Source organism: Mus musculus, chromosome 9 (assembly GCF_000001635.26).
Source record: "Mus musculus strain C57BL/6J chromosome 9, GRCm38.p6 C57BL/6J".
Taxonomy (NCBI): Eukaryota; Metazoa; Chordata; class Mammalia; order Rodentia; family Muridae; genus Mus; species Mus musculus.
Window position 1 is genome coordinate 62761088 of NC_000075.6, and position 25531 is coordinate 62786618.

Genomic DNA, 25531 nt, shown 5'->3' on the forward strand with positions numbered 1-25531 from the left:
AAGGCACTTGGCCATTCTGTCAAACTTCTGTAAGCTAAAAGGAGGAAGGCTGAGGGCCTTAAGCCACAGAACACAGACAAGAACCTGAGAAGCATCCTCAGTATGAGTGAAGCCCCCAGGAGAAGGCCCAGAGCAACAGCGTGAGGCAGGGTGTCGGAGGAGAGCTGAGGAGGTCATTTGTGGGCAGAGCTGAGCAACACTGGCCTCACCCCAGTCCCTGTCCTTCTCCCAAGGCTTGTGTCCCTCTTCTGTCCTCCCTCCCTGCCTCTCACACATCTCCTCCTCTTCAGCCCCTTCTTCCTTACCACAGTTCTTGCTCCCATCGTGGAAGCTTCTGGTTCCCAGCTGCCTGTGAGGGATGGGGCTAGCCCAGAGGCTAAGCAGGTCGACAGTCTAGGATGTGGAGGAAGCCCAGCTTGGTCTTGCCTTCTCCCCACTTCCAGGCATCAGGTACAATGCAACCATGGATGAGAGGCGGTATATGCCGCGGGCACATCTGGACGAGGGCGGAGACCAGTTCACCAACAGAGCCGTCCTGCTCTCCTCTGGCCAGGAACACTGTCAAAGGATCAACTTCCATGTCCTGGTGAGCCCAGGAGCCCATGAGCAGGCCCTAAGCCCTACAAGAAGGGTACAGAGTAGAGAGACATCTGTAGAAGTGAGAGCCTCATGGGCATCAGGCTACTCCTGAGCCCTCCGTGGGTAGCCAGGAAGCAGCATGGCTCACCTTGGCCTCGGGCCCCAGATCAAAGTCCTCATGACTCTCCTACCCACCTGCCTTCCCAGCTGTTCCTCCCTAGAAGGAATGAAACCAGGGAAGTGAGAGCTATTTGAGAAGATGAGGGGAGCACCACCCATGGCTAGAAAGGGCAGAGCAACAGAGTGGACTGAAGACTGCATGAAGCAGGCAGAGGTGTGGACACATGGGACAGTAGCATCCCAAGAGAGGTGGTGGTCTAGTGCCCATCAATGAATGAGAAATACCAAGTGTGCTGACCACAGCTCTAGAGCACGGAAGATTTTAGGCAGCTTGGAGCTCCCCAGTCACTTGTCATCCATAGTCAGGACTAACTGAATCACATGTTCCTTCTTTCCTTCCTCATTCATTCATTCATACATTCATTAATTCATACATTCATTCATTCATACATTCAACATTATAAGGCCATACCTCAATGGCGAGGCTACACCTAGAGGTTTCTAGACTCTTCCTTGCTAGGAAAGAAAGACACACAGGTAGATTTTTTAGCAAAGTGTGGTAGTCCCAGCACTCAGGAGGTTGAAGCAGGAAGCTTATGTTCGGGGCCAGCCTGGGATACACACACACACACACACACACACACACACACAAAACAGAAAGAAAAGGATACTTAAGTGGTTTCAATAACATGGGAAGAAACTGAAGTCACAAATCTGGAGGGAGGAAGATGCCTGCCAGGCCTCCTGAAGGACAGAGTTATCTGCTCCATGAGGGTTGGACTTTGAAGGGTAAACAGGAGTGTGGTGAAACTTCAGGATGCCAAACTGGCATTTGATTTTCTACCTGGCACATATTTCTCACCTGCAGACCTTGGCAGAACCATTATCCACATGGGGACTTACCCTGAGGGCCACAGGCTGCTGTCCTCCAGCCTAGAGGGGTGGAAGTTCTATGTCTGCAGTCTTGGCCCAAGAAATTGTAGTCCCTCCTCTCTGAACTCTGTCCTCCTCTCCCCACAGGACACTGCAGACTACGTGAAGCCAGTGGCCTTCTCCGTGGAGTACTCCCTAGAGGACCCTGACAACGGCCCCATGCTGGACAACGGCTGGCCCACTACGCTCAGAGTGTCGGTGAGTCCTGCCCCTCTGCCACCCTGACTCCAGACCTGTGATGAGAATGGCTGAGCCCTTTCTTCCCTCACCCCTCTGCCTCCTGTCCCCAGAGACCCACAGCTAGTAACAGCAGGACAAGACTCCTTTGTTGGATTCCCATGTCCTCCTCACATGGAGGCACTAAGTGGCCCCTGGGGTAAATGAGATGCCCAGAAGGGACCTGTGACCCCATGGCCTCTGGTTTGGTTTTTTTTGTTTTGTTTTGTTTTTTGGTTTTTCGAGACAGGGTCTCTGGTAGTCCTGGCTGTCCTGGAACTCACCAGGCTGGCCTCGAACTCAGAAATCCGCCTGCCTCTGCCTCCCAAATGCTGGGATTAAAGGCATGCGCCACCACGCCCAGCTATGATCTCTGGTTCTTACCTCCCTAAGTTTTCAGAAAAGGACTGCTTTGAGCTTGCTCTTGAGTTTGCTCCGTATCTAACTCAGTGCAGGACTCACCCTGCCTGTTACCAAGTATTCCAAAGCTTTCTTTTTGCCAGTGCGTCCGGCTCTAGAGGCACCTAAATCCTCTGTTAATAACTTGGGGTGCTTGCTCTCTGAAGAGTCTACTCAAAAACGCCTCCCCATTTCTGTCTAAGTGGGCTGGGAGAGTAGGCGGGATTTGCATTGGACTGTAAGCTTTAGGAACTGGCTTAATCACAGCACTTAGAAACCGGGAGCTTCGAAGCTTAGGCACCCAAGCGAAGCCCCTCCCACAGCCTCAGATCTCTCCAGCACTGTGATAGGATACGCGGTGCGGCGCGCTGCCTCGCCCACGCTCCCACAACCCCTCCCATCCCCCCCATACACACCCACCCCTGCACACCCTGCCAGCCCTCCCCACAGCATCCTCTCACCAAGCTGGTCCTGTTCCCCTCGTCCCTTCTCTCCCATGTGAGTCACTGGGCTGGCATGGGAGAAAAGCTGCCCTCTCCAATCACTGACTTGCCTGATACCGTAATTATAAAGTCTGTACCGCAAGAGAATGGGTGCACGCCGCTCCCACATGAAGCTCGTGAGGCAGATTCACATGCAGTCACCCATGCCAGGACCCTGATGCCCTCAGGATCCTGACGCCAGGTAGAGATGGAGAACATGAGTCACGCCAGAGAGTGGTCAGGGAACTTCCTGCAGAGGTGGCTTTGAGCTCTTTGAACTTTAAAGGACGATTTGAACTCAGAGCTGCAGAGCCGGGAGGGTAAGGCGGGCGGGAGGGGAGGACCTGCATTAAAGCCAGGAGAACTGACTGTGTGTCTCCAGGGTGTGGGCGTAAGACAGTGGGGTAAATGTGAAAGATAGATAGAGCCAGAAAGAGTCATTGAGCATATTGGGGAGGGGGGAGCACCATCTGAATTCTAGGATCATGGTGTAATCACCATACCCAGTGTATGGAGCCCTGAGGGGCTGGGAATGTGGCTTAATTGGCAGAGTGCTTGCCTGGCATGCTCAGTGCCCTAGGTTCCTTCTCCAGTAAGGCATAAACTAGATGTAGTAGCACATGACAGTAATCCCAGCACTCAGGAGGACCAGAAGCAAGAGGATCAGAAGTTGAAGGTCATTGTCAGCAATTTCATGGGAAATTCAGGGCCAGCCTGAGCTACATGAGACCCTGAGCTAAGCCAGTTTGTGACACTGAGTACATCCTTCATCATCTAGCTGGAACTTCTGAGACTGGCTCCATCTTCTGCAAACTTCCTGAGTGGCTGGCTGGAGGCTTGAGCCACCAGAGGCCTGGTCCAGGCTTAGTGAAGTGTATACAGTGTCTTCTAACAATGTATCTAAACTAGCGCCCAGTCTGTCTTAGGAAGAGCCGGAGCTTCAGCACCCAGACCCTACTGAGCTGTGCTGTGGACGAGCCACAGGGCACACCCCATGCATGCTTCACACACCCCAAGCCCAGCTTCTGAACCTTACCTTAGAGCTCTGAAAGCATGCTGCTGGTATCTCCAGTCCACCCTCCAGAGTGTGAAAAAGAACCAGGTATAGCCCAGGCCTCTCCCTCGACCCCAAGAGCTTCTAGTTCCTAATGACCCCACCTCTGAGACCTTAAGCGGGACGATGCCATTCTCACCCTCCCGAGTGTCGCCCTACCTCCATGGGTTTCTCTGCCTCTAGCCCTGCTCCTCCCAGTCCATCCTCCCACCCATCAGCTTGTCTAGCAGGGCCCTCCTGTGCTAGTACTTGCTGGCTCCTGTCAGATACAAGGAGTGACCCAAGACCTTCCAGGACTGGCCTACAGAATCTGACCGCTGTTTTTATCTTCCCCTCCTATGCCTGGTATCTCTCTCTCCACAGCCCTGAACTATGGAGTTATCTCTCCAGCCTCAGTGCCCTGCACTTCCAGCCTTCTCTGGGATTCCCCACTCCCCTGGGGCATCCAGCCTGCTTGATCATGCTTCAGAACTCTGTCCCCACCTTGAAAATCTCTCTGAATACCTACAGACCCGAAGAGCTAGCCCTACCTCTGTCTTTTTTGCTCCTCATGTCTTTGCTTTTCTTGCACATTTCACACAAGATCCGTCTGTTCATGTGTCAGTCATCCCCACGATCCAAGAGCAGATGCTGTGCCTTTCTCAGCCTATGTCTCCAATGTTACATACCTTAGTCACAGCAGATGGGCAGTTCCTGTTGACTGGAACTGTGCTGCCAGCCTGGCTGAGCACTCTCTCTTAGAAGAGGGAGAATCTATGGGGGAGCGAAGGAGGAGGGCAAGGCAGGCAGAAGCCCATCTGGCATGGAATGAGAAAGGCTGGGGGCTCTGGATTCTAAGTCTGGCAGCCATGGTCCCCTCTCCAGCCACATGCACTGGCTCTCCTTGCAGGTGCCCTTCTGGAATGGCTGTAATGAGGATGAACACTGTGTCCCTGACCTTGTACTGGATGCTCGGAGTGACCTGCCCACTGCCATGTGAGTGGCTCGTTGTCCCATACACCTTGACCCATCTCTGCTGGTGGCCTGGAGCTCCCTGAGGGCTGGGTTGTCCTAGTGAAGCTGTCTCACAGACAGCATGGCTCTGATACTCCAAGAACAGTAGCTTCTAACTCCCCTGTGATCTCAGGCAAGTCCCCTCCCTCTCTGTTGGCCTCAGCTGAGCATCCATTACTAGTCTGTTCTAACCTTGCAGGCTTCTCTGAGAATGGAACTGTTCCACTGGAGAGTTAAACAGAGAAAGTGGAGCTAGGGAGCCAGGCATGTAGCTCAGTGAACAGAGCACTTGCCTAGCATGCACAAAGCCCTAGGTTCAAGCCCAGGGGCATCATAAGCAGATGTGGTGGCCCATACATGGTGATAGCACCAAGGGAACTGATTAGAAATTCAAGGCATCTGTGGCTACTTAGTGAGTTCAAGGTCAGTCTGGACTACACAAGAACCAATAAGAAGTGGGGAGAGGAGCTCAGGTATGGTGGTACACCCCTTCAATTCCAGCACTTGAGAGGCAGAGACAGGCAGATCTCTATGAGTTCCAGGCCAGCTAGAATGAGACGAGACCTTGTCAAAAGACAGATGAAGGTTGGAGGGATGCTGAACAGATGGCTCAGTGGTTAAGAGCATTGGCTGTTCTTCCAAAGGATCCAGAGAACCCAGGCTCAATTTCCAGGACCCAACAGAGGTTCACAAACATCTGTGACTCCAGTTCCATGGGATATTATGCCATCTTCTGGCCTCCTTGGGCACCAGGCATTCACATGGTATGCAGACATACATGCAGATGAAACACACATACATATAAGTAGACCTAAAACAAATAAGCCAAGAACAACAACAACAAAGTTATAGAAAGCAGAGACGGAGCCGGTAGTGGTGTGCATGCCTTTAATCCCAGCACTTGGGAGACAGAGGCAGACGAATTTCTGAGTTCGAGGCCAGCCTGGTCTACAGAGTGAGTTCCAGGACAGCCAGGGCTATACAGAGAAACCCTGTCTCAAAAAAAAAAAAAAAAAAAAAAAAAGGATAAACCGCCTATCATCCATGGTTGCATTGTACCAGCTGAACCCCAGGGCTTTCTGGTCCCTCTAGTGTAGAGTCTAAGAGGGTGCTGGTAAGGTGACTCAGCAGGGAAAGGTGCTTGCTTCTGATGATCTAAGTTTGATCCCTGGGACTTATACAGTAAAAGAAGAGAACCAACTCTCACAAGTTGTCCTCTGACCTCCTCATGCCACAACTGAGCACAGCATCCACGGTCTCCTGGAGGAAACAGACCGGGGCACAAGGCAAACTACGGTGCACTGCTCATGAGCACATTTTTAACTTATAGGATGCACTTTGCACTCATTTCTGTTTAACTTTGATGCAATGAGACAAAATGTAAACGACAGGAAAGTCATCAAGATTTAGTGCTGAGCTTCCTGGCAGCCAAAGCCGAAAGACAAGTGACGGGATGATCTGTGACTAATGAGGTGCAACAGGAGAGCTGAGTTCAGAGGCAGGTACAGTCTGCGGCCTGCAACTGGAGAGCAGGGGCTTTAGTGTGAACAGTAGGCCGGCAGCATGAGCTCTTTGCAGGCCCCTCCATCCACTTCCTTCTCTTGGTGGCTGTTCCCACAGGCCGTGACTGGCCAGGTCCCCCATTCCCATATCTCTGCGCCAGTCCTGAGGCTCAGCGTCACCCCTTCACCCCCATCTTGCCTGCCTGACAGCCAGCGACCTCTTCCCACAGGGAGTACTGCCAGCGGGTGCTGGGGAGGCCGGCGCAGGACTGCTCCAGCTACACCCTGTCCTTCGACACCACTGTCTTCATCATAGAGAGCACGCGCCGCCGGGTGGCAGTGGAGGCCACGCTGGAGAACAGAGGAGAGAATGCTTACAGCGCCGTCCTCAACATCTCCCAGTCAGAGAACCTTCAGTTTGCCAGCCTGATCCAGAAGGTAGGAGCTCAGCGGCTCGGCCAGCTGACCAAGGCCAAGGGCAGAAGAGCAAAGGAGACACTGGCAGAGCTGTGTCCTGGCCCTCTGTGGGCTCTCACTGGCTCGTCAATACATAGGGAGCTTTGAAAGCTTCCTTTAGACTTCAGTGTGAAGCCTCAGCTTGCTTTCTCCTTTTTTATCCGGGACCTCAGAACAGTAGTGTTACCATACAAAGTTGGTGGAGACCAGGCAATATAATTCTGTGGTTCCAGGATCGCTCTTCCAGGAAAAAAAAAAAAAAAGTCCACTCAGAGGACCTCGGAACCTGAGGAGGCAGGGAGGTAACGTTGGAGCAGCCTCCAATGTTTAAATGGACCAAGTGTCAATCCCAGCCGAGCCACACTGTCCACAGCTCGAGTGAGGTCTAACCTTCAGAGTCCCAGTGGCAGCTAGCCAATTCCCCAACAGCAAGGGAACAATCAGTATACACCTGAGCACACCAGCCCGGCCATTGAGCAAGACCCTCCCCTGTATCATCACGAGCCTTCAGTCTGAACCAACTATACCTGCCGCCAGCCTAAGGGGCCCTCTGTGGTTCAGATAGTTGGAAAGTGGCATCTCAGGTGTCTAGTTCCCACAGTCAGGGGTGGGTGGTCCCTGGGATGGGGTGAGGGGCTGGCTGGCTGCGGTGAGCCTGCAGACAGAGGACTGGAGCCTGCCTGATTACTGCCTTGCCCATCTCAGGATGACTCAGACAACAGCATCGAGTGTGTGAACGAGGAGAGGCGGCTTCACAAGAAAGTCTGCAACGTCAGCTACCCCTTCTTCAGAGCCAAGGCCAAGGTGGAGGCTGAGGGCCTAGCAGGGAGGGGCAGAACCTGGGACCCAGAGAGCAGGGAGCAAACAGAGGCCCAGAGAGCAGGAGGAGGGTTGGGGGTGGTTCTAAGTATAGTTTCTTTCTGGGGGTGTAGCTCAGTTGATAGAGAGCTTGCCTAGCATGCATGAAGCCCTGGGTGGGGCACGCCTGTTACCCCAACACTCATGAGGTGGAGACAGAAGGTCACAAGTTAAAGTCCATCTTCAGCTACATAGCAAGTTTGAGGCCAGCCTGGGCTACATGACAGTCTGTCTCAAAAAAGAAAGGAAGGAAGGAAGGAAGGAAGGAAGGAAGGAAGGAAGGAAGGGAGGAAGGGAGGAAGGGAGGGGGAGGGAGGGAGAGAGGAAGGGAGGGGAGGAGGGAGGGAGGGGGAGAGAGAGAGAGAGAGAGAGAGAGAGAGAGAGAGAAGGGGTGGGGAACACCCCCCGCAGAGAGCTGCTGTCTTTGCACCTGTGGTGGCCCAAGTTCACTATTCTACAGCCCTGCATCCCCCATCAGACATTCTCTGAGGAGTCCTGAGATGGTAGTTAAAAGCAGGTCAGAACCAGCACACCTCAGGGCCCCAGCTCAGGCTCCCTTCTCCACAGGTGGCTTTCCGTCTGGATTTCGAGTTCAGCAAGTCTGTGTTTCTGCACCATCTTCAGATCCATCTGGGTGCCGGCAGGTCAGGCCTGCCCCTCCCTCACTCCCAGCAGCTCCTTCCTCACCCCGTGCTCCCCTGTGCCCACTGGATCCCACTGACAAACCTGTTCCCTGACCCAAGTTGGCAGAGGGGTAGGGTTGGGAGGGCTGCTTTCCTACAACCCCGAAGCTCAGCCACAAGTACCAATGGCTGTCCCTTAACCTGTAGAGAGGGCTTTAGGCAGCAGTCAGTTAGAAAGGCCTTTGGGTCTATCACAGCCCCCCCCCTCAGTCCACACTGCAGCCCCTCACTATCAGCAGAGCTTGTGCGGACTTCCAACAACACAGTCGGTAAGCAACTGGGAGCTGGACACTTAATCCCTGGTTAGCCCTCTCTGTGTTAGTCACTGTTCTCATTGCTGTTACAAAATGCCTGACGCAAGGAGCTAAAGGGCAGAGGGGTTTGTTGGGGTTCATAGTTTGAGGACACAGACCGCCATGGTGGGGAAGGTATGGCAGCTGTAGCGTCCAGGAAACAGAGGCGGATCCTGTGCTCAGCCCGCATCTCCTTTTTTTTTTGTTTGTTTGTTTTTTTGTTTTGTTTTTTTTTTCCATTTTTTATTAGGTATTTCGCTCATTTACATTTGCAATGCTATACCAAAAGTCCCCCATAGCCACCCACCCCCTCTCCCCTACCCACCCACTCCCCTTTTATGGCCCTGGCGTTCCCCTGTACTGGGGCATATAAAGTTTGCGTGTCCAATGGGCCTCTCTTTCCAGTGATGGCCGACTAGGCCATCTTTTGATGCATATGCAGCTAGAGTCAAGAGCTCCGGGGTACTGGTTAGTTCATAATGTTGTTCCCCCTATAGGGTTGCAGATCCCTTTAGCTTCTTTGGTACTTTCTCTAGCTCCCCGCATCTCCTTTTTATTCAGTCTGGGAACCCAGGACATGGTGCTGCCCACACTCGGGGTTCCACCTCAGTGAAGCCAGTCTAGACAATCACAGCCAGGACGAGATGTGATTCTGGCTGACAGTCAATACGGACCATGGCACTCTCCTTGGGCACTTCTCCATTTTTAAGAGGATTATTCTTCCTCTATGTGGGTCTGTCTATCTGTCTCTCAGGCTTCGTAGAGGTGGCTTGCTCCAGGGAGACCATGAATCTCCCTGGAGCAGCAGGAAATGGTTTCCTGTCTCACAGAATCATCTCTGTGTGAGATGGAGGGAGGAAGAAAGGGTGGCCAGACTAGCTTCTGTCTCATCAGAAGGCTCAGAGCAGCCAAAACCCTCCAATGAGTAGTAAGCTTCCAGGTCAAGCAAACGCCACTGTCTTTGCCCTGAGTCACAGGTGGGCTGGGGAATCCCCCGACACAAGCCTGTGCTGGCCACCAGCTATACTTAAACAAATCCCACACATCCTCAGACGCCTCAACAGACACACGGCTGAGTTTGTGAGGGGTCCTGGTATGTTAGAGCCTCCTGGGGCAGAATGTCCTCCTCTCACGGAAAGTGAACACACCTACACAGCGGAGGTCGTGGGCACGTATCAGCCAGGGATGGGCAAGAAGGGTCTTGGATGACAATCTATTTCTGGGGGCCCCCTTTTCAGCCTCACCCCCTAGCCTAGAGAGCAGAATAGTTTATCTACAAGGGGAAGTCTTGGGGTCTTGTAAAGGCCTTTACACTGTGGCAGCAGGAAACAGTGAGCTCCCCCACAGTGACCCCCCACTGTCCTTCCCAGGGCAGAGTAGGTGACTTTCCTCAAGGCTCATTGTCCTCCCAGTCCCAAGTTCAACCTCATCTTCAGCTCCGCAGCTGGGGAGGCTCACCAAGATGATGGCACAGCCAGGCAGTGGCCATGAGCTACCCAAAGCCCGCCCTGATGGCATGGCTATGGAGAGGGCTGGCCCATTCCCATCTACTAGCCGGCTCCTAGGAGACACCTCAGCTTTCACTGGTGGCCTGATCATAACCCAGCAGCCTGAAAAGCCAGAGCACCCTCCCCTCAGTTTCTAGAATCCCAGTGCCAGTGTCCTCTCTAATCCCAACTCCGCTTGTAGTGACAGTCACGAGCAAGACAGCACCGCAGACGATAACACGGCCCTCCTGCGCTTCCACCTCAAATATGAAGCAGACGTCCTCTTTACCAGGTGGGTAGCTACGCATCTGCAGGAGAGAAGCAGGGGAAGGAGGGGCCTGAGCCAGCAGGCACAAGCATGAAGGTGGTCAGGAGGAAGTCCCCAACACACAAAGCTGGAAAAGAAGGGAAGAACAGAACTCTTCAATGTCAATGCGGCAGGCTGGAGAGCTGGCTCAGTGGTTAAGAGCGCATGCTGGTCTTCCAGAGGTCCCAGGTTCATTTCCCAGCAGCCACCTCAGATGGCTCTCAACCACCCGTAACTCTGGTCCCAGGGCATCTGACACCTTCTTTTGAATTCTGTAGGCACTAGTTCACATACCCACATACAGACATATATGTACACATAATTCAGAATAGAACAAAAAAAATTTTTTTGAGACAGGGTTTCTCTGTGTAGCCCTGGCTGTCCTGGAACTCACTCTGGCCTTGAACTCAGAAATCCGCCTGCCTTTGCCTCCCAAGTGCTGGGATTAAAGGCATGCACCACTGCCTGGCACAAATCTTTTTTAAGTCAGTCTGAGTGGGGCCAATGAAATGGCTCTAGCAACCTGAGCCCAATTCTAGAAGCAGAGACAGGAGAATCATCTAAAAACCTGGTAGAAGATCCAACACACACACACACACACACACACACACACACACACACACACACACACATACACACGCGCGCGCGCGCATGCGTGCACACAAGAGAGAAAGAAAGAGAGAGAGAGAGAGAGAGAGAGAGAGAGAGAGAGAAAGTGAGTGTCTGGGGATGCAGTAGAGTGCCGGCCAAGCGTGCACAATCCTCATTGTACCCACAGCGCCCTATAAACCAGACACACCCATAATCCTAGCACTCAGATCCCTGCATCCTAGAGGTGGAGGCAGGAGGAGCAGAGCTCCAGGGTATCCTTCGCTATATAAAGAGCCAGCCTATGCTGCATGAAATCCTGTCTCCAAATTTAAAAAATGAATGAATGAATAAATTAATGAATTAATGAATGAATGAATGAGAAAGGAAAGAAGGAAGGGAGAGAGGGAGGGAAGAAGGGAGGGAGGAAGGAGAGAAGGAAGGAAGGAAATCTGGTCTGATTACCACTGCACCAACAATTCCCAACATCACTTGTCACTGATAAGGAACTCAGACCCAAGGCCACACCATGCCTGATCTTCCACCCCTCTTAGAGGGCACTAGCTCCAGTCTGCTGAGGAACCAGCTCTTATGCACTGGGAAATCCCCAGCCACCAACAACAGAGAAAAGAATTACAAGGTGGAGGGTGCCCAGGAAGCACCGTTGCAAAGAAGCCCTGCCGCAAACGGAGACCAGGCCATGGTGCTTAGCTCTCAGACTCATGCCCACCCACAAGGCAGAAGCAGTCTCTACCCAGAGCATTCATTCCCACCAATCCTATGTATCCTCAAGACAGTGCCCTAGTGGCCACATAAGACACAAGGGCCCAGGAAGCCGGCCCAGATCTGTCTTTGTCCAGCTCTGGGATCATCTGGCCAGCACTGACTCCGCCCAGACATGGTTTTTTCTTGGTCTCTGCAGAAGCAGCAGCCTGAGCCACTTCGAGGTCAAGGCAAACAGCTCACTTGAGAGCTATGATGGCATCGGACCTCCGTTCAACTGTGTTTTCAAGGTAAGGCTAGAGGGCACCTCTGAAATACGTGAAAGGGCAGAGTGGAGAACCCGGCACCCTAGCTGGAGGGCGAGCAGTAGAACCATGGCAGGGCCTCAGCTCAGCCTCGGCTCTGCCGCCAGCTCACTGTGCAGCTTCTAGAAATTTACTTTCCTTCTCTGGGTTTCACGTTCGTCTGAAAAACACCCAGGCTGGACTGGGGGCAGTTATTCATTCCTCGCATGTATCAAAATGTCAGGTAGTGGTGGCACAGGCCTTTAATCCCAGCAGTCACACTCAGGAGGCAGAGAGAGGTGGATCTCTGAGTTTGATGCCAGCCTGGTCTACAGATGGAGTTCCAGGGCAGCCAGGACAACAGAGCAAGTTTTCAGGACAGAGAAACCCTGTTTTGAAAAAACAAAATCAAAACAACAACAAAACAAGAGAACAGTGGTGTAAACACATCAAGGTTTCCTCTCCTCCCAGAGTTGTGGGCTTTACAGAGCCATTCAGGAATCTCACTACATCCCAGACATGAATCTCAGCTTCATCTCTTAGCTCAAGATGGCTGCAGCTCCACCCACCCTTTCAGCCCAGGCCACAAGAAAGCAGAGAGAAAGCAGCTCGTCCCTTCCTGCTAAGGGCATCCCAGCATCCCATATCTGCAGCTACCTCTCTAACATGGTGTTCTGCTGGGGAGGAAGCTGGGAGGGGTGGCTTTGATCTTGCTTCTGTCACTTAAGGAAGGAGAATGTAGACGACACACACTCATTTCGGCATTCTGCCCTGATTAGTGACCACAACACCTTCACTCCTAGTCTCCAGCAAGCACCCCCTGACAAGAGGACTCTGTAGTCATAGAAGTCATTGATCTCCAGGCTCATTACCCATTGATCATACTCCAGGGTCTCAGAGCCCATCTTTCGGTACTGTCTTGCTTCCAAGCACCCAGGGCCTGCTGAGGCCTGTCCTCAGAGCTGACTGGCTCCTGCAGGCTCCGCTGTCCCTATTCCTCGACTGCTACACTGTTCACTCCTCCTGCTGCAGGTGCAGAACCTGGGCTTTTTCCCCATCCACGGGGTGATGATGAAGATCACTGTGCCCATCGCCACCAGGGGTGGCAACCGCCTGCTGATGTTGAGGGACTTCTTCACCGACCAGGTAGCTGTGTTCCCACATTCTGGGTGCTGACCCGTCTGGGTGGAGGAAGAAAGGGGGAGCTGCGAGTGAGACTCAGAATTGTGCATATGTGTGTGCCTCCCATGCAGGGCAACACATCCTGTAACATCTGGGGGAACAGCACAGAGTACAGGAGTACCCCAACTGAGGAAGATCTGAGCCATGCCCCACAGAGGGTGAGTGTCTCTAAGCCAAGAGCCAAGGGATGTGGTTAGAGTGCCTCCCCATTCCAGGGGCCTCTCTCTTGGCCAAGTGTCTATCAATAAGAGTTGATTAAGGAGTGGCCATCAGTGAGATGGTCCATGGTGTAAAGGACTGTGCCACCAAGATGGCCACTTGAGTTCCATCCCTGGTTCTCTCTCTCTCTCTCTCTCTCTCTCTCTCTCTCTCAGGGGGAGTGGGGGTGTGCATGTGTGTCTATCTCTGTCTCTGTCTCTGTCTCTTTCTCTGTCTTGGTTTGTCTCTCTCACACATACAAACATTTTTAAAATGTAACTTAAAAATAGCTTATTGATCTGGAGTTGGAAAGAGGGGTTAACAGGAGTCTTAAGAGGGCAAGAGAGGAGCCGGGCGGTGGTGGCTCACACCTTTAATCCCAGCACTTGGGAGGCAGAGGTAGGCGGATTTCTGAGTTCGAGGCCAGCCTGGTCTACAAAGTAAGTTCCAGGACAGCCAGGGCTATACAGAGAAACCCTGTCTTGGAAAAAAAAAAAAAAAAAAAAAAAAAAAAAAAAAAAAAAAAAAAAGAGGGCAAGAAGAGAGGAGGCTGGAGAGATGGCTCGGTGATTAAGAGCTCCGACTGCTCTTCCAGAGGTCCTGAGTTCAATTCCCAGCAACCACATGGTGACTCACAACCATCTGTAATGGGATCTGATGCCCTCTTCTGGTGTGTCTGAAGACAGCTATAATTGTACTCGTGTACATAAAATAAATAAATAAATCTTTAAAAAAAAAAACTAAAAAGAGGGCAGGAGAGGGTAATGAATATGACCCAAATATAATATACACATGCATGTACAGGTCACAATGAGACCCAATGTAATGTATAGATAATATATGCTTAGTGAAAAACATTTTTTGAGACAGGGTCTCACTGGATAGCTCAAGCTGTCCTGGAACTCACTCTATAGACCAGGCTGGCCTCGAACTCACAGAGATCTGCCTGCCTCTGCCTTCAGAGTGCTGGTATTAAAAAGTGTGCACCACCACTGCCCAGTATAAAAAAAAACACTTAAAAAATAATTTATTAAGCGAAATGTGATACATGGAGTCCTGGGTCCGATCCCTAACACCACATAAACAGTATGTACTGGGTAGGCTCAGCCAGGAGGATCAGCTGGACAAAACAGGCATAGCCTGTGCATGGGGGAGGGGGAGGGAGAGAAAAAGAAACGTTTTGAATTCCTACGTGTGCCCAGCAGCTTTGTTCAGTGAGTCAGCTCTCATTTCTCCAAACAAACATGAAGCACTTAAAATTTTTTCACATGCATTCTTGTGTGTGTGTGTGTGTGTGTGTGTGTGTGTGTGTGTGCAGGTGCTATGGCAGCCATGTGGAGGTCAGAGGTCAACTTGCAGGAGTTACTTCTTCCATCATCTGAGTTCTCAGGGTTCAAACTCAGGTCATCAGACTTGGTGGCATCCGGGTTACAAGTACCTTTGCCCACTGAGCAATCCTGGCAGCCCCACACAGTATTTTGAAACCTGCTGCACTTCACCCATGATTTGGGTAGAGTTGGGAGGGCACAAGACTACCTCAAAAATAATTTTACCTTAATAAAGTTCAGATGCTCCAAGATGAAGATTTATGCACTTTTCCATCTGTCTCTGCCACTTTTTCCAAACACTCCAAAACAAGTTGTTTTTCCTGACATGTTACCCTGGCTCTGGCCACCAGGGCAGTAGAAACAGAATTGATGGCAGGTGTGTGTGTGTGTGTGAGAGAGAGAGGTTGGAATTGTCTTGATCCTGAATATGACACTTGCTCTGGGTATGTGCATGTGTGTACACATGATTGATTGATTGATTGATTGGGACACTCTCCGGAAGTTTGATTGCCTGCAATACTTTTCTCTATCTATTGTGACTTACTGCACTGTCATTTAGTTATCGTTTAGCTTGTTTATATGGTGATTTCCAAGTCCTCAGTGTTGAGTGGAGGTTCTGATCCTGGGACACTGGTCGTTATACACAACTTCAAATCTGGCCTCCTTGCTTTGTATTCTCGGTGTCCCTCGTGTCCCCACATACCTCTATCCTTGTCCCAGCCATCTGCTTCCCAGATGGTCCAGCCTCGGGTCGGCTTCCCTTTCCCAGTTGGTCCAGCCTCAGGCCTGTCTGATGGCCCAAGCTCACATTCTAGGCCACTGGCCTCCAGCCCCCGCCCATCCCGACAACTCTCTTCCAGAATCACAGCAACTCCGACGTGGTCTCCATCATCTGCAACCTGAGGCTGGCCCCCAGCCAGGAGACCAGCTTCTACCTGGTGGGAAACCTGTGGCTGACATCTCTGAAAGCAGTAAGTTAGACCCTCAGCAGGACTGGAAGGAAGGGAGGAGGTGGCTGTGGGGGGAGTCTCCAACCTGGGGCTGCCTGAGAGGGAACAGAGGCTCCCAGAGCCGGCTCTGAAGAAGGCCCTGGTCTTACAGCTCAAGTACAGGTCTCTGAAGATCACAGTCAACGCCGCCTTGCAGAGGCAGTTCCACAGCCCCTTCATCTTCCGAGAGGAAGACCCTAGCCGCCAGGTGAGCTCCAGGGAGTCCAAAACCGGGAGGGGGGGAATGGGGGGGGACGACAGGTGTAGCATTCAGGAAATGCTAGGATGTAATCCTAGCATTCAGGAAATGAAGACAAATCCTTGGTCTTTTTCACTAGCTAGCCTAGCTCCAGGTCAGTGAAAGACTATCAAAAGAAAAAAAAAAAAAGCACTCGTGCAAACACACACACATACATATACACACCACACACACACACACACACGCAGAGCAGACTGGCAAGAGACCAGACTCAAGCATTGGCGTGGTACCTCAGCGTGCTAGGCTCTGTGCTGTGGGAAAAAATAAAGAGACGCCTGTGTGTCTCACAGAGTTTCACACAGAGGATACTGAGACCACACACCCACACCCATGAACCTAAAGGGTGGCTCCCTGATTGGCTGCCCCACAGTGAAGTTGTCTTGGGCTTGCTGGTGGAGCCTGAACTTGCATCCCTCCCTTGCCTAGAGACTCAGCTCTAAAGGAGTGCAAGCAGCAATGGGTGTGGTAAGGGTGAGGGCAGGATTTAGAGGGCTCCGTGCTGGGCTCTTTTTTAACTAGACAAAACCACATAGGCCAGCATTACCTTGACTTCCAGACAGAGAAAAAGAGGTGAGGCTTTGAGAGATAGCTACTGTCCTAAACAAGTCGGGTCTTAGAGAACAATTAGGGCTTGTGTAAACGGGGCAGCTGGGAGTAGGGCTTTGCTGCCCCCTACTGTTCATATCTCAGAAGTGCTGGTTGAGCTGTAGGCTCTGGCCACTCACCTATACACCTCAGGAGATGCTGGGTTAAACAAACAGGCATAAAGGAGAAGAGGGGAAAAAGGCAGGCTTGGCAAAGGGACACCATCAGGCTGTTTCGGTAATTGCACCCTTCCAGGCATAGAACATCACGGGTCAAGGCCCAGAAGCAGTTCTCAGGGATTCTCCTAAGAACTGTGGTAACTGAGGGTTAGCCCCACATCCTGGTGGTCTGTCCCACCCTGGGGCCCCAGCCTAAGCCTTGAATCTCCTGACACCTCTGCCCCTCTGAGGGAAAGGGCACCAGCTACCTCCTTTCAACCATGTGTTTCTTCATTCTGCATGGGATGGGGGTCCATCCCTTTCCCCAGCCCCCAGCCTGGGCGGCAGATTCATAAGCAGTTGAACACAGTAGTAACCAAGCATGGGAGAAGTCAGGAAGTGCGGCCATGCTGAGGGAAGCAGATGGACAGAGTGGCCAGGGAGCCGTTTCTGGAGATGGCCCTGGGTAGTAATTCTTCAAAGATGTGTCAAGTGTCAGGAAGCCCCTCCCCCGTTAACCATCCCTCCCCCCCCCCCATGAGTATCTCTGTTTTGTTTAGTTTTCTAGTTTTTGAGACAGGGTTTCTGTATAGCCTTGGCTGTCCCAGAACTCACTCTGTAGACCAGGATGGTCTCAAACTCAGGGATCCTCCTGCCTCTGTCTCCCCAGTGCTGGGAATAAAGGCATGCGCCACCACCACCACCTGGTTATCTCTTAGGTGAACTTTCTTCCTAGCCCAAGATGCCCTCAAAAAAAAAAAAATCCTATTGTACTGAGCGTGTCACTTGTAGTAGGTTATATAGTGCCCAGCATGGCTAGGTCAGTGGGCAAGGAAGGCAGCACAAAGGCCCACCCAGCCTTTGGGGATGAAGCAGAAACCATGGAAGGGTTGAGCCCTGTGCACACGCAAGCAGACCCACCGCACACCTCGAAGGCTTAACCCCTGCCTCTGTCTCAGAGGGAAAGCTGAGACTGTGTGAGGTGAGGCCTGAGTAGTGACCTGCCCAGAGTTGCCTAGGGAGTAATGTGAATGGTCCACCACCCAGCTAGCTGCTGTGGCTGTTTCTGCCTCACTCCATGCTCTGGAGACAGAGCAGGGGGCCAAGCTGAGAAGCCCCACTCAACTCAGGCCACCCCTGGCAGTGTTCTGTTTTGTTTTCTGGCTTCTTTCCCAGAAAGAAATCCGCACTCAAGAGTGAAATTCAGATGGAGTGAACACAGTTTGCTCAGTTGAGTTCCACACAGGGAGGTTGGGGAGCACGTGTAGGTATCTGGGGGAGTCGGTCACTCAAGGGCAGAGAGAACAGCCCCGTGGTAGCACGGAAAGCGGGAGCAGAGTGAGGGGCAGCGGATGCGGTCAGCAAGGCGAGAAGGACCACTGCCCTCCAAATGCCATGAGAAGATGTGATGTTCTGAGCAGGGACCGCCGCTCTGTCATCCGAGGGAAAGTGTTCCTCATACTGCAAGCTGAGGACAGGCGGTGGGGGTGAGACTGAGGTAGGGAGGCTGATGCAGACTCCAGCAAAAGATGACAGGACCAGAGCCAGGAGGCAGGAGGGCTGGCCACGTTCTAGGGGTTTCTGGAGTAGAATGAGATGGTTTGCTGATGGGCGCCATTGGATGTAAAAGGATGGCAAGCTGGCATAAAGAGTGTCACCACGGGCTGCTAAGGAAGCCGTGGTGGAAACAGGTCTGGAGGTGAGGGGGTCACAGTCAGGTGAACAGCTGGATGATCCAGAACCTGGAGTGCAGAGGAAGACAGAAGTGAGAGCGAGGTCGAGAGCATAGTGAAGGCCACCTGGTGGGGCACGTTCACGGGGTCACGAGTGGGTCCCACAGCACCGAGGTCATCCTTCATTTGGAAAGAAAAAAGTCTGAAGAGGAACAGAAATAACCCAGGCTGAACTATGGTTTTTTGTTTGTTTGTTTGTTTTTTGTTTTTTTGTTGTTTGTTTGTTTTGTTTTGTTTTGTTGTTGTTTTTTGTTTTTTGTTTTTTTTGGTTTTTCAAGACAGGGTTTCTCTGTAGCCCTGGCTGTCCTGGACCTCACTTTGTAGACCAGGCTGGCCTCGAACTCAGAAATCTGCCTGCCTCTGCCTCTCAAGTGTTGGGATTAAAGGCGTGTGCCACCACGCCCAGCTATTTATTTTCTTTTTAAAAAACATTTATTTTATTGTTTAAAAATGTGTGTGTGTGTACACACATGTGGGAAGGTGCTTGCAGAAGTTAGAAGAGGGTATCAGATGCCCTGGAGCTGGAGATACAAGTGCCTATGACCTGCCCAAAGCGGGTCCTAGGCAGTACGCACACCATCTCTCCAGCCTCCTGTCTCCTTTTCTTTCTCTCTCTCCTCTCTCCTCACCCCTCTATCCTCTACCCTCTCCTCTTTCTCTCTCTCATCTCTCTCTCATCTCTCTCTCATCTCTCTCTCATCTCTCTCTCTCTCTCTCTCTCTCTCTCATCTCTCTCTCTCTCCCTTTCTTTCTGAATCAGGTTTTTTTGTAGTCCTAGCTGTCTTGGAATTCACTATATTTTGTTTTGTTTTTGTTTTGTTTTTGAGTCAGTTTCTTTGTAGTCCTGGCTATCCTGGAATTCACTATGTAAACACCACACTGGCCTAGAGCCCACAGATGTACCTGCCTCTACTCCCAAGTGCTGGGGTTAAAGTCATGTACCACTGTGCCCATTTTTTTTCTTCACCTAAGTTTAAAAGCAAGTCGAGGGCTTGGTGTACAGCTCTGGTGGGGGAACGCTTGTCTGGCATACACAAACCCTTGAGTTCAACCCCAGAACCATAGAAATCAAGAGTGTAGATGTCACCCTCTTGTGAAGTGGAGACAGAAGGGTCGGGAATTCGAGGGCTAGGGCTAGGTAGGGCTAGGAAAATGCCTCAGGTGTTTGCCTCACAAGCATGAAGGCTGGGTTCAGTTCCTATAGAGAGCAGCTGCTCATGGTGGTGCACACAGGTAAACCCACAGCTGGGCTTCAGAGATGGGAGACTCCTGGCACTTGCTAGCCTGGGGCTTGCTAGCCAGGCAGTCTAACCACATCAGCCAGCTCCAGGATCAGTGAGAGGCCCGGTCTCAAACACTGTTCTGGTGGAGAGTGACTGAGGAAGACATGTGATGTCAACCTCTGCCCACTACATGCACACACACGTGTGAGCACTTACACCCTGCAATAAAAACTAATGTTTAGGGAGCTGGAGAGATGGCTCAGCGGTTAAGAGCACTGACTGCTCTTCCAAAGGTTCTGAGCTCAATTCCCAGCAACCACATGGTGGCTCACAACCTTCTGCAGTGGGACTTGATGCTCTCTTCTGGTGTGTCTGAAGACAGTGTAAACATTCATAAATATATCTTTAAAAAACAAACAAACTAATGTTTAAAAAACAGTTCAACAGCCGGGCGTGGTGGCGCACGCCTTTCATCCCAGCACTCGGGAGACAGAGGCAGGCGGATTTCTGAGTTCGAGGCCAGCCTGGTCTACAGAGTGAGTTCCAGGACAGCCAGGGCTACATAGAGAAACCTTGTCTTGAAAAACCAAAAAAAAAAAAAAACAACCAACCAACCAAAAATACCAGTTCAACAATAACATGTAAAGAAAGGGAGTTCGTTACATCAAAAGAGAGCAAGGTGGGGTCAGAGAAGGGAGTAGAGGAAGGAGGGGGCAATGCAATTTTAATCTTAAAAATTAAATAAGTAAATATATTTATATTTTAAAAGGTAGTTCATGGTCATCATCGGCTACATAGCAAGTATAAGGTCAGTTGACCCTAACCCCCACTCCCATAAAAAGGAAAGGAAGGAAAATTACAATTGCAACGGCTTCCCAGGGCTCCTGGGCACAACCCTAAGTTCCCCAAGTGACCCTGGGGCTCAGAAACCACACCTGCACAGACCAACACGAGGACATTGGTAGAAATAAGGACCAGCCAGGAGGGCTGTCAAAGAGTGGCAGTCATGGAGAATCAGGGGGAGCAGACAGCTAATGCCGAAGAGAGCACGGCTCATGGAGCCCATTACCCTCCTCCCGTTCACGCAGTTAGAGGTCAGCTGGGCAGAACTAGCTGTTGTGAGACCTGTCCCTCCTCACATCTCCCAAAGGGACAGGTGCAGCTCTACACTGCAGATGTGCCACCCTCTGCCCTGGGCAGTTGTGACAATATTGCCCTGGCCCCCTCTACTTGCAGGTCACATTTGAGATCTCCAAGCAAGAAGACTGGCAGGTCCCCATCTGGATCATCGTGGGCAGCACTCTGGGGGGCCTCTTGCTGCTGGCCCTGCTGGTCCTGGCACTGTGGAAGGTGAGGCTCCCGTAGGTAGGGACAGGAACAGTATCCCTGTCTGACCTCAAAGTTCTAGGCCTGTGCTTATGTTCCATTCTCCTGTCCCTGAGATCTGGCACTGCAGACTCCTTCAAGTGCTTGCCTGTTGCCATGACACCAAATGCCTTCCACAGCAGGCAAGACTAGTCATGCCTGCAAAGGCCAAACTATGGTTCCAAGCCTGTAGGGTTCCTCCTACCAGATTTTTTTTTTTTTAAAAAAAAGGTCTAAGCAATAAAACTGCACAAAATCTCCTTCAGCTCTGACCCTCTGTTTAAGAACTCGGGGCTCAATCTCCACCTGCTACAGATAAAGTGAGGGAGGCCCAAATTGGGATATTAACTAGGGCTGGGTGATCCAGCTTGACTTCTTGTCCCCTGGCCCAGGACTTCAGTTCACATACTGAATAAGGGAGTAAAGGTACTGAGGGTGAGCTGGGGGTATTTAGGGAAGCCCTCTTAGGGAGAAAATCTGAGGGGCTAACAGAGGAACAACAGATGACACCAATGTCGCCCAGCCTGTCCACCCCTCACATATTCCACTTTGCCTCCCCACAGCTCGGTTTTTTTAAAAGTGCCAAGCGCAAGAGGGAACCTGGCCTAGGCCCCATCCCCAAAGAGCTCAAGTGAGGATCCAGAGGAAGCTTCAAGTTGTTGGGGGCCCGACACCAGTCCGGGGGTGTGCAGGCCCGGGCTATGGCCTCAGAGCTGGAGCAAAGAGGACACCCATGGACTTTACATTGAGTTCATCTCTGGAGCAATGGCAACTGATCGCTGTGGGATGGACCTCCAGCCCGTGTTCGGAGTGACTTCTCTACTAGAGGCCAAGACCTCCAGTACAGATCCCTAAGGACTAAAAGGGACCCTCCAAGACCCACCGGTGGCCTTCCCCCAAGGCTCTGTGGAGGGAATCTGCTGCCCCAAACACTAAGGTGCTAGGGTTTTGTTGTCTTGCCCACCTCTGAAGAAACTCAAGGGGAAGCTAGCAAATACGAGCCCACTGTGCACGCCCTATCTGGACCTATAGCTTCAGGACTCCATGGCCCGGGAGCATAACCTCCGCCGCACCCCTTACCCTTGCTCTTGGTTCCCAAACCACAGCCATCCCTTCTCCACAGATAGACCCCAAAGATCTCTATGAGTGACCCAGAGTTGTGTGGCTTGATATGCCAGCTGCAGGCCAGTGATGGAAACACATCCAGGGACTGTGCCAAATGAACTGGAGGGAATCAGGATGCTGGGTACCTTCCAAACATCAGAAAGCAGCAGGGCTCTCCAGCAGTAACCACCACCCACTCAATCCTGCTCTCCAGCCTCCCCCGCAGCTCCTCTCAGCCGCTTTGGTTGCTAGGCAACTCGTGCTAGGGAGCCTGAGGAGGATGATAAAAATCCGTGGCTCTCCGTACCCTCTTGTCTGACAACTGCAGCTTGTCCCTGGTAGATGCACTGTGATAGGGAGCCTCTGTTTCTTACATCAGCACCTACACACACACACACACACACACACACACACACACACACACACACACACACGCACGCACCTCCCAACCATCAGCGTGTGGGAGAAGGGCTCCTGTAGGGGGCGCTGTGGGGGGCCTTCTAGGCATGCACTGAACAAAGCCCATGCAAGGCCCCTGGGAACCTTAAACCTCAGAGGCAGATAGGCATCTCGCCGGCCAGCTCTGGGATAAGCCCCAAGGACAAGGGGCATGCCGGATGCCCAGCAGAGTAATTTATGCCTTAACCTTTTGTTGAGATGGAAATGGACACATCAGTGTCCCCTGTCATCTGTTTCATCTGAACAATGTCATCTGTTCCCCTATGCGGTACGACCTTTACTGTCAGAAATATATTTAAGAAAATGTTCTAAACGGTATTTAAAAACAACCAACAACAGACATTCCACTCTGTGACAGAGCAAGGCTGCATTCTGTTTTAAAGAAGAAAGGGAGGAGGGTGTCTGCTCGGATCTAAATGTCGCGGGGACAGTCTTGTCCATTATACAGCCAGTCCTCTCCCAAGGTCTACCTGGCCTCTCTTGCGGTGACATCTCTGCATCTAGGTAGTGGGCACTGCTCACCCCACCATTGCCACCCACCCCATCTTTGGCCAGGGGCTGCCCCCACTCAGGTTCCCCGACCCTCCAGGCTGGGCCTTCAGTGCTGACCCACACACTGACTTAGGCCATTCTCGAAACAAAGCATCTCCATTCTATGCTCCTACTGGTAATTCACTTTTTCACAGCCTAACAAATAATTTAGAAAGTATTTGGGTTTTTTTTTTTTTTAACTTGTCTGTGTGTGTGTGTGTGTGTGTGTGTGTGTGTGTGTGTGTGTGTGTGTGAGCATGCATGTAGGCATGTGCACGTAGGTGCACAAGGTGGCCAGAAGAGGGCAGTGCAATCATTTTCCACAGCAAAATCAAGACTCAAACCAGGAATTTCATCTCCCCAGCTTCAGAAGGGCTAAATTGAAGGTCAAAGGTAAACCAAGTGAAGCTAAGCCCTGAGCTCAGAAGCCCACTTCCCTCTAACAGAAAATCAGTGGTCACCCTATGTGGTCACTGGTGAAGAGAACAAACAAACCACACTCAAAAGACTTGACTCAACAAGTCTTGTCTCCAACACTGTCAACTCTCACAGGAGCACTGCTTCAAAAAGCCTGATGTCCACGGGTTGGCATATTTTTGGAACCTGACACTTGTGCTTCTGATGCTAAACTGCACTAGGTATAACCTCTGGACTCCTTTCCTGCCATGTCCTCTGCCCACAATGAATAGTGAAATTTCTAGTACAATGGCATGGTAGCACACACCTGAATTCTCGAACTGTGAGGTGAAGGCAGGAGACCAAGCTCACCCTCCCTGACATAGCAATTCAAGGAGGACCACAGACTGAAGGAAGGTGAGTTTAGAACCAGCCTGGGCTACATAAAACCCTGTCTCAAAAATGAAACCCTGAAGCCAGGCATAGTGGCATACACCTTTGATTCCAGTACTCCAGAGGCAGAGGAAAGTGGATCTCTCTGAGTTCAAGGCCAGCCTGGTCTATATAGTGAGTTCCAAGACAGCCAGAACTATGTAACGAGACCCTGTCTCAAAAGAAAAAACAACACCAGACACTATTGCATATGCCAGCAAGATTTTGCTGAAAGGACCCTGATATAGCTGTCTTGTGACTATGCAAGTGTCTTGAGGCTATGCAAGTGCCTGACAAATACAGAAGTGGATGCTCACAGTCATCTATAGGATGGAACACAGGGCCCCCAATGGAGGAGCTAGAGAAAGTACCCAAGGAGCTGAAGGGTCCCTATAGGTGGAACAACAATATAAACTAACCAGTACCCCCAGAGCTCATGTCTCTAGCTGCATATGTAGCAGAAGATGGCCTCGTCGGCCATCTTTGGGAAGAGAGGCCCCTAGGTCTTGCAAACTTTATATGCCCCAGTACGGGGGAACACCAGGGCCAAGAAGTGGGAGTGGGTGGGTAGGGGAGCAGGGCAGGGGGAAGGTATAGGGAACTTTCGGGATAGCATTTTAAATGTAAATAAAGAAAATATCTAATAAAAAAACAACAATGAAAAAGGAAACACTGTGGCTCACAGGTGGGAGTTAATAACTATGTTCTAGCTGCTAATTCATTATTATAGTTATGTGCAGTCGGGGTGGCACACACCTGTACTCCCAGCACTTAGGAGGCTGAGGCCTCAGGTTCAAGGCTAGCCTGAGCAACACACTGACACCATCTCAAAAACAAAAAACATTTTGAAATATTGGTCATATAGCCCAGAGGTACATATATATATATGTGTGTGTTTGTGTGTGTGTGTGTGTGTGTGTGTGTATACAGGAAATAATAAAACCTAAAAATAATTCTTTGAAGGAAGCACATGTCCAACCTGAACAACACTCATAATAACATGTGTTGAGTCCCTGTGATCACTGGATATGTAAATAAGTCTGCAGTAAAATCAAGTATAGATGGCTTCTATACCCAGTTAATCAGCAGTGTTGGGGTGGGGGCGGGAAGGGGATTGATCCTGTTTCATAGCTGTCAGGATTTCTGAGGTCTCAGCTTGCTGCCTAGTAGAGAAAACAGCTACAAGTAGCTGAGAAGCAGTGGGGCAAGACATGCCAGTGTGGGCTTGATGTGTGCCCTGAGAACACCCCCTGTCATGATGGGGAAAGCCTCAGAAGATTCAGAAGTCAGCCCTGTCAGCCCTGGGTAGACTTAGGAGAAACGTTGGTAATGTTCTGGGGAGTGGGTATCTTATGGCATACCTCAGTTGCAGTGTACTGTGAGCTGAAAGGAGGAAGCCAGTCAGGAACGCTTCTTCCTGGCACTAGACGGTAAGGCCTGTTGGCTCAGAGGGCAACGTGTGTCTCATGCCTCACAGGGCAGGTTGTCTGGGCTGAGCTTCAAGTATGGTCCCAGCGTGGCCTCGGTAAGGATGCTGACTCCTAAGTGCCATCCTGGGCCTCACTGGTCCAGGCTTCTGCGAGGAAATTCTAAGCTCTCACAACTAGCCCGGTAAAGCCACCAGCGTTTGTT

The 25531-nt window shown here is 51.3% G+C and overlaps 1 protein-coding gene across 1 annotated transcript in view; it reads left to right on the forward strand.

Annotated features, from left to right (window-relative positions):
• Positions 1-22892, forward strand: part of Itga11 (integrin alpha 11) — a 106125-nt gene extending 83233 nt beyond the window's left edge. Inside the window, exons 17-30 of the mRNA NM_176922.5 lie at positions 444-586; positions 1720-1830; positions 4673-4758; positions 6509-6716; positions 7440-7538; positions 8160-8236; positions 10258-10347; positions 11873-11963; positions 12990-13103; positions 13211-13297; positions 15526-15636; positions 15767-15862; positions 20849-20962; positions 21541-22892. Of these exons, the coding sequence (NP_795896.4) occupies positions 444-586; positions 1720-1830; positions 4673-4758; positions 6509-6716; positions 7440-7538; positions 8160-8236; positions 10258-10347; positions 11873-11963; positions 12990-13103; positions 13211-13297; positions 15526-15636; positions 15767-15862; positions 20849-20962; positions 21541-21612 (1499 nt within the window). The 3' untranslated portion in view covers positions 21613-22892. The remainder of the gene's footprint in view (positions 1-443; positions 587-1719; positions 1831-4672; positions 4759-6508; positions 6717-7439; positions 7539-8159; positions 8237-10257; positions 10348-11872; positions 11964-12989; positions 13104-13210; positions 13298-15525; positions 15637-15766; positions 15863-20848; positions 20963-21540) is intronic.
• Positions 22893-25531: the final 2639 nt, after the last annotated feature.